Source organism: Chaetura pelagica, unplaced genomic scaffold (genome assembly GCF_000747805.2).
Source record: "Chaetura pelagica isolate M959 unplaced genomic scaffold, ChaPel_1.0 scaffold45, whole genome shotgun sequence".
Classification (NCBI taxonomy): Eukaryota; Metazoa; Chordata; class Aves; order Apodiformes; family Apodidae; genus Chaetura; species Chaetura pelagica.
Genome location: NW_009953217.1, coordinates 357559 through 364326, shown reverse-complemented (window position 1 = coordinate 364326; position 6768 = coordinate 357559). Strand labels below are relative to the sequence as shown.

General features: G+C 55.6%; 1 protein-coding gene across 1 annotated transcript in view; it reads left to right on the top strand.

The window, feature by feature from the left end:
- The window catches only part of NCOR2 (nuclear receptor corepressor 2), a 184468-nt gene that overhangs the window by 127693 nt on the left and 50007 nt on the right, over positions 1–6768 (top strand). The window contains exon 16 of the mRNA XM_009997678.1: positions 284–346. Coding sequence (XP_009995980.1) covers positions 284–346 — 63 coding nt within the window. The remainder of the gene's footprint in view (positions 1–283; positions 347–6768) is intronic.

Sequence of the window (6768 nt, the reverse complement as noted above, 5' to 3'; positions counted from 1 at the left end):
TCCCCTGCCACTCTCCAGTCATCTGCCTTCACTTTCAGTCCCAGATGAGAGGTTTTGCATCATCCAGACACATCCCAGGGGGCTGCTGTGTGGGGGTTACTGTGGAAAAAGCCTTGAGAGCCCACACTGTGAAAGCTGTCCTTGCAGAAAGCCCTTTGGCACTGCATCTGTCATGCCTCTGGGGAATAGGCTGTTGGACAGGGTTGGGACATCTCCTCCAAACTCACTGGGCTTGTTGGGTCCTGCTCCCACTGACTGCTGTCCTCTTCTTCCTTCTTCCCAGCTTCTCTGGAGATGAATGAAAGCTCTCGCTGGACCGAAGAGGAGATGGAGACAGCAAAAAAAGGTGAGCCACTTGTTTGTTTTCTTTTGTTGACTCTGCTGGAGAGATTGGTAATGGATAGTGTCTGACAGCCAGACTCAGTGCAGGGAGGTGCACTAGAGCTGTGGGGACAGATTCTGCCCATCTCAGTGTTGGTTTGTTCCCAGCAAGTCTTGTTGTGGGTTTTGGCAGAGGCAGGTGGTGGCAGCTTGGCCTGTCTGGCTCCAGGAGCTGTTCCAACACCAGGGACATCAGGGCCATGTCCGGAGGTCGCGCATCTCCCACGAGGCGGGAGCCAGCCGCAGGAAATGGGGACAGCACTTTGCCTGTTGCATTTTGCAGCTCCTGGTGCCTGTAGCGTGAGGTACAGCTTCATTCCGCTCTCCGGAGGTTCATGCTATCGGCACAGTCTGTTCCAGGCATGCCAAGAGCATTTGCAGGTCTGGAATTTAGGGAGAAGATGGTGAACCCCAGCACTCCACAGCATGTGCCGGGGAGCTCGCGAGAGCTGGGGCTGCGGGCAGCGTGGGGTGACTTTACATCCTGGCACTGATCCAGAGCCTTTGCTGAGACCGTTTTTAAAAACTGCTGAGTGTAGCACAGCCCTTCTTGCCACTTCCCCCTCCTCGTGCCACTCCCGCGCCAGCTCTTTCGCTGCTTTATGGGGGGTTTTTTTTGCCAAAGTCACGTCCTGTTGATGGGCTGTCGAGCTCACGTCCCCAGCCCGTGCATCCCACTTGTGCGGCTGCTGACTCTCCTGGCCCGGTGAGGATTGTAAATGGGAAATTAAAATGGAAATGAGGGCCGATGGGAATGGCAAATGCAAACAGGCGTGTTAGTGTGCTCGGCTCTGCTTGGAACATGCACCTGCTGTCGGGATGGTGATTACACGTTCTGGAGCTCCGGCTGCCCAGGTGCCGATGGGAGCTGCGGGCTTGGATTACTTTGCCTGTGAATATCTCAAAAGTGTTTGGCTCACTCGCCTTTAAGCTGTTCCAACCCTCTTCACAGCCCAGTGCCAATCCTACGTGTTGCCGAGTGGGGCTCTCTATAGACACAAACTTAATAGATAGACCTTAATCAAGCAAACTGGCCTGGGGCCAGGTAATGGGGCGAGCAGGTGCTGAGCAGGGGAGGATTGTTCGAGGGATCTTTTCTGAGCGCCGCTTTCTTTTGGAGATTGCATCTGGTTGTTAAAAAGTGCCTCTTGCTGTTTTACGCTGGATGCTGGAGGTGTGCTCAAGGAGTTTTAAAAAGAGCTGCCAAAGCCTGCATGGAGGAAGGATGAAGAAGCATGGGAGCACGTAGCGTTATTCCAAGTCAGGGGCCAGGACGGGGCAGAGTGATTTGCTGCTGTAAAACCCAATTGATGATGTTTTCCCCTCTGTTACAACCTGGGAAACTGAGATTGCAACACCAGACTTCTAAAGAGAAGCCAAATTCCCCTTTGCCAGGAAGCAGCCGCTTTATTGCTTCGCACTGGCTCAGTTTGGCGTTTCCAGGGACTGGCGCGGTGGGGGTTTCCAACTCACAGCGGCTGCAAAACTCCAGAGGTAACCTCAGGGTCTGGAGGAGGTGGCATCAGAGCTGGCTGCCAGCACAGCTGGGCAGGGGTGGAGGAGGCAGCGGGCACTTGGCTTGGGCTCCGAGACACAGGCACCATCCTCCTCACTGCATATAAGGACTTGGCTGCTGCAGCCACATTCTCCCTTGGTTACTGGTACCGGTTGAGCCCACAGCCGGCTGGTTCAGGGAGGTAAGCAAGTAAGATGTGAGTCTTACAGAAAGTCAGCCCTAACACTCTGGAGTGCTTGTGCAGATGGGGATGTGGGCCTTTGCTCCCAGCACCCACCAACTGGGAGATCAGTCTGACCTGGTCCATCCCCAGCTTTTTTGTGTGTGGTGTGAGATGTCTGTGCATTTCTGTTCAGGGAGGTAAGAGAAAAAAGCCTTGGCACAGTGAGATGCTGACATTGCCTGCTCAGCTCCAGAGTCACAGAGCTGCACAGAGAATTTCCCAGCAAGGGAAGGCAGGACTGTGTTTGCTGGGAGAGACAATAAAGGGGAGTACCATGTTATTAAAGTTAACTAGGGGAACAAAAACCTAGTGAGAGGCAAGTTCTTGCTTAATGACACTTCTATTACGCAATAAACTTTGATTCTCTGGTCTATCAAAATGTGTGGAGATTGGTATAATTATGGGGTAGCATGTTTTTTCTGATACTGCCTTGTTGCACCGTGGCTGTGATCCTAAAAGCAGGAGGTCTTGATTAAGAGGAGAGTTGCTCGAGGATTTCCCCCCTTCCCTTCCTGAGCCAGGAGCAGGCAGCACCCACTGCTCCACCTGGCTCTGCTGCCAGGCAGGGTGTGGAGACTTTGGGCAGTGGGTTGGGGCTGCTCCTTAAAAGGCAATGTTTAGGCAGCTCCTGCCTTAGGGGGACCCACTGGCAGGAGCCCCTGCAGGCAGGAGTTCAGGGTAGGCTGGCAGGGAGTTTGTGAGCAGCCGGCGAGTGCTAACCTGGAGCATCTGAGTGGGTTTGTTGCTCCCCAGCCCCTCTGCCAAGTTTTGCTGAGTTGCAGAGCAGCTGCAATAGCACTAGAGCTGAACTTGATGAACCAGGAGGTTTCGGTGTGACCTTCATCACTCTTTAAAGCCTGGTATCTGTTCTCGCCCCAGCTCTGGGGTTCCCCTCACCCCCCTCGGTGTCTAGCAAGTGGTTTTGTTCTTTGGAAAGAGGTGGTGTGGAAATGGCAGCTTCTTGCTCACCTGAGGTCTGCCCGTGCCTTGTTGAGGTTCTTTCCTTCTCACTCTTGGCACAGAGCCAAGCTCAGGCTCTTGATGCCTTTTCCCAGGCCAAGGAGCTGCAGAGGCCATGGGAGGGAGTTGCATGATGAGGCAGAAGAGTGTTGGGCACAAATGAAAAAAGCTGTTACCAGAGAGTTAAATAACCCATGAAGACTACTGAATAGTTCATTTTGGGTAGATGTAAAATACTTCCCTGGATACAGAAGATATTCTTTTAGTGCTGATCGTCGGTTCTGCCAGCAAGCAGCTCAGAAAGCAACATGAGTTTTGGACTGACCTGGACCATTTTTTTTCCCCAGACCCATTCTGTCCACAAAACTGAAAAGCAGGATTTTATTTTTTTTTAAATACTGATTTCTTCAAATTAACACCCAGTGTGAAAGCCTGTTGCAAGGACAGCCCAGCCTGCCTGTCCCCAGCACCCACTGTCACAAGCAGAGCACCAGCATCTGCCCACTCTGAGCAAACCACGTTTGCCATGAAGTTCACATGAAGCAACATGAAAACTACCAGGATGTGTGGACTGGGTGCCAGAAGGGCAAAATGGTGTCCAAGATGTGAATTGCCCACACCTGCCCTGGAAGAGTCTGTGGCCAACTGCTTCCAGTCCCCACCAGCCCAGATTGGAGCTTCTCTGCTCTTTGGCCAAGGTGTTACCCCTGGGATAGTGCCCGTCGTGCTGCACCCCGGGAGCGGTGCTTTCTGTCACCCTTGGCTGAACGTTTCTCCAGCACGTAGGAGCAAACTGCAAGGATTTGCTTAGTGAGTGTCAGCGAATGAAGCACAAAAGGCCTGTCAGGGGGAACTGCTGCGTAATTACTATAATTTACAGCCGGCATTTTAATTTTGAGCGTGTTTTTTTTCAACAATAAGGGAGCAGGAATAATATCTGAATCAGGTGAAGGAAGAGAGCTGGGCCCACAAGGCGTGGCTACTCACAGACTTGCTGCCTTGAGCCAGATACTCAAGTTTTCCTGGCCCTACCAGAGGGGATGGCACCTCTTGGAGAGCAGGGAGGCTTCCCATCCCCTCCCAGGGTCCAAGGGTGGAGGCACAGTGCAAAAGGAGAGCTGTGGTAGGAGGAAGAGAGCTAGGGAGGTCTATGGTCATGGGGTGGATGTTTCTACAGCAGGTTGAGGCAGTGGTCCAGCAACCAGCTCATCCTAAGGGAAAACCTGGGAGCTGAGGGTCCCCAGCTGGGGCCAGTGGAGAGGGGAGATGGCATTAGAGCTGAGCTGGCTGGGGGTCCTGACTCCAGACCTACACCTGGTTTGCTGGCACTGCCTCCCTCCAGAGAGATGGCATGGTGGGTGTGGAAGCTGCTGGAGAGTTTCACTGCAAGCTTATACCCGCGGGACACATCAGAGATGTGCTTAGGTCCAGCTGCCAAAGGAGAGGTCCAGTGGGAGCATGGCAGGCTGGTCCCAGCATCTCCTTCCCAAGAAAGGCTGAGCATCACCCACCACAATGGCAAGAGCACACCAAGCCAGCTGTCTGCGTGATGGTCCCTCTGGCAATGTCCCTGTTGCCTGCGGGGACATGGGCTCACTGCCCGTGCACCGTCCCCTCTGCTTTCCTTGGCACAGCATCAGGAGCCTGACACTTGCCTGGATCTGCCACCCACTGGTTCCGTGGCCCTGGAGAAGTTACTCACCTTCCTTGTGCCTTGGTTCTCCCATGCACTGCAAACCGCCCTGAGATCAGCGGGGGGAGCAGCGCTGCGCTGTGCTCATTCATCTCAGCGATGCTGACCACGTTGTCGGGAAGCACTGGGTGGTGTCACTGACTCCATAGTGCCAGTCTTTCCCCGGGATGGGGTTATGCCATGTTTTGGCTTTGCCATGGCCAGAACTGCCTCCATCCCCACTCCTGAGAGGGTGCAAGAGGGGCTGGGGAATTGCACCAGGTACCGTTGGGTGTACGAGAATGAGATAACGTAGTTTTCCCCCTGTAACCTTGATCTGTTAATCCATGCAAGCTCCCATTAAGGGATCGTTTATGGACTCCCTCCACCCTCACCAAGGCTTGGGTGGAGCAGGGAGAGCCTTGGAACAACTCTGGTAAAAACCCACAGCTGCTGAGAGCTGAAGGGGGGTGTGAGCTGACGGCCCTCGGCTGCTGTCCTGCCCCTCCGCGTTTCTCCTCTGCCCCCGAAAACACCAAGTGCACACTCCTGCGCTCTCCAGGCTGCTCTTATTTCCAGCCTCCACTTGTCAGTACCCTGGCACACGGTGAGACGGATGCCAAACCTCTCCCCACCTGTCCTCCGGCAGGGCAGCGGTGTGCCGGGGTGGCACGGCATCCTGCCGGTGCAGCGCTGGGCTCCCCGGCACGCACCTCCCCAAAGAAAAGCGCCTTTGATTCACTTGAGAAGGGAGGAAACTATTAGCCAAGCTTTGTTTTCCTGGATCCCTCCCCCTGCCGCTGACATTCAGAGGAGAGCGAGGGAGACAGAAAGTGAGGGAGGGAGGGCGGGAGCGGGTGCCAAGCGGCCGCACCCCTTGTCAGCTTGGGTCAGAGCCACGTTTGTTTTTAATGCTCTGTCTAGAGGTCACATTCAGATGCAACGAGCCCCGGGTCAGCCAGAAGAACAGATTAGAGCTCGCTGCTCCGCCACATACCGACAGCACCGGCTCCCTGTCCCCGGGCTGGCAGGAGCGGAGCTGCACCGCGCGATCGGCTGCTCCCTCCCCTTTCTCCTGCCTTTTTAAAAAATCATTATTATTTCTTGGCAACATCTGGCATCTCCTGAAGCTGCCCAGCCTCCCAGGCTGCTGAGTGAGGAGGTGAGGTAGGGGAGAAAATACTGGAGGCACTTCCATCCACCTTACCAACCGCGGCTGCAGCCGACTGGAAAGCTCAGGCGAGTGAGCAGAGGAGCACGGAGGACGCCGTTCCTTGCAGCCCCTCCGGAGGGAAGAGCACTGGGGACGGAGCATGTGTTCCCACCAACTTCTGGCGTCGGGGTCAGGAGTCTCCCACCCGTGACCCGGTTTCCAGCCTTGGTATCCGCTCGCTCGCCGCTCTTGGCTGCCCATGGCTCTGAAATCCTCTCACCCCCGGGATTTAAAGAACCAGCTTTGCTTTCTTCTCTGTCTCCGGCTGCTGCGAGGGAGCGAAAGCAAAATGCGTGGGGAGGGTGTGAGCGGAGCACTCGCAGCGCTTCCCAGCAGGCTGCCGTGCCCGAGGGGGCTTTGAAGAGGGGCCCCGACGCCCGCGTCTTTCCCGGCTCGCCCGCTGCGCGCTCCGGGCACATTCCCTGCCCGCCGGAGCCGGAGAACGTAAGTCCAGCGGTGGGGTCTGAAGGATGGGGTTAAGCTCAGGGCTGCGTGTAGCTGTGCCTGCAGGCAGACCCTTCGTCCCAGCCAAGGACCGCAGCCTTCGTTAGGATCTGATAACTCTTTAGTCATAGTTTCAGTTGTGCTGGGGAACAAGGGCTGTGCTGGGAGCTTGGGGCAGGGGTGGCGGGGGGAGGGGGTGGCAGAGCTCATGGGGCCAGGGGGCCTGACGAGCTGAGGGCTTACTGGCACATGCTGGGGTGTCTTGGCTGATGGCTCCCCAGTAACTGCAGCGTGGGGAAGCAGGTGTTGCTGCTTTGCTCTGGTTTTAATGTAAAGAGGAGAGTGGCTGGGCTCCCTGC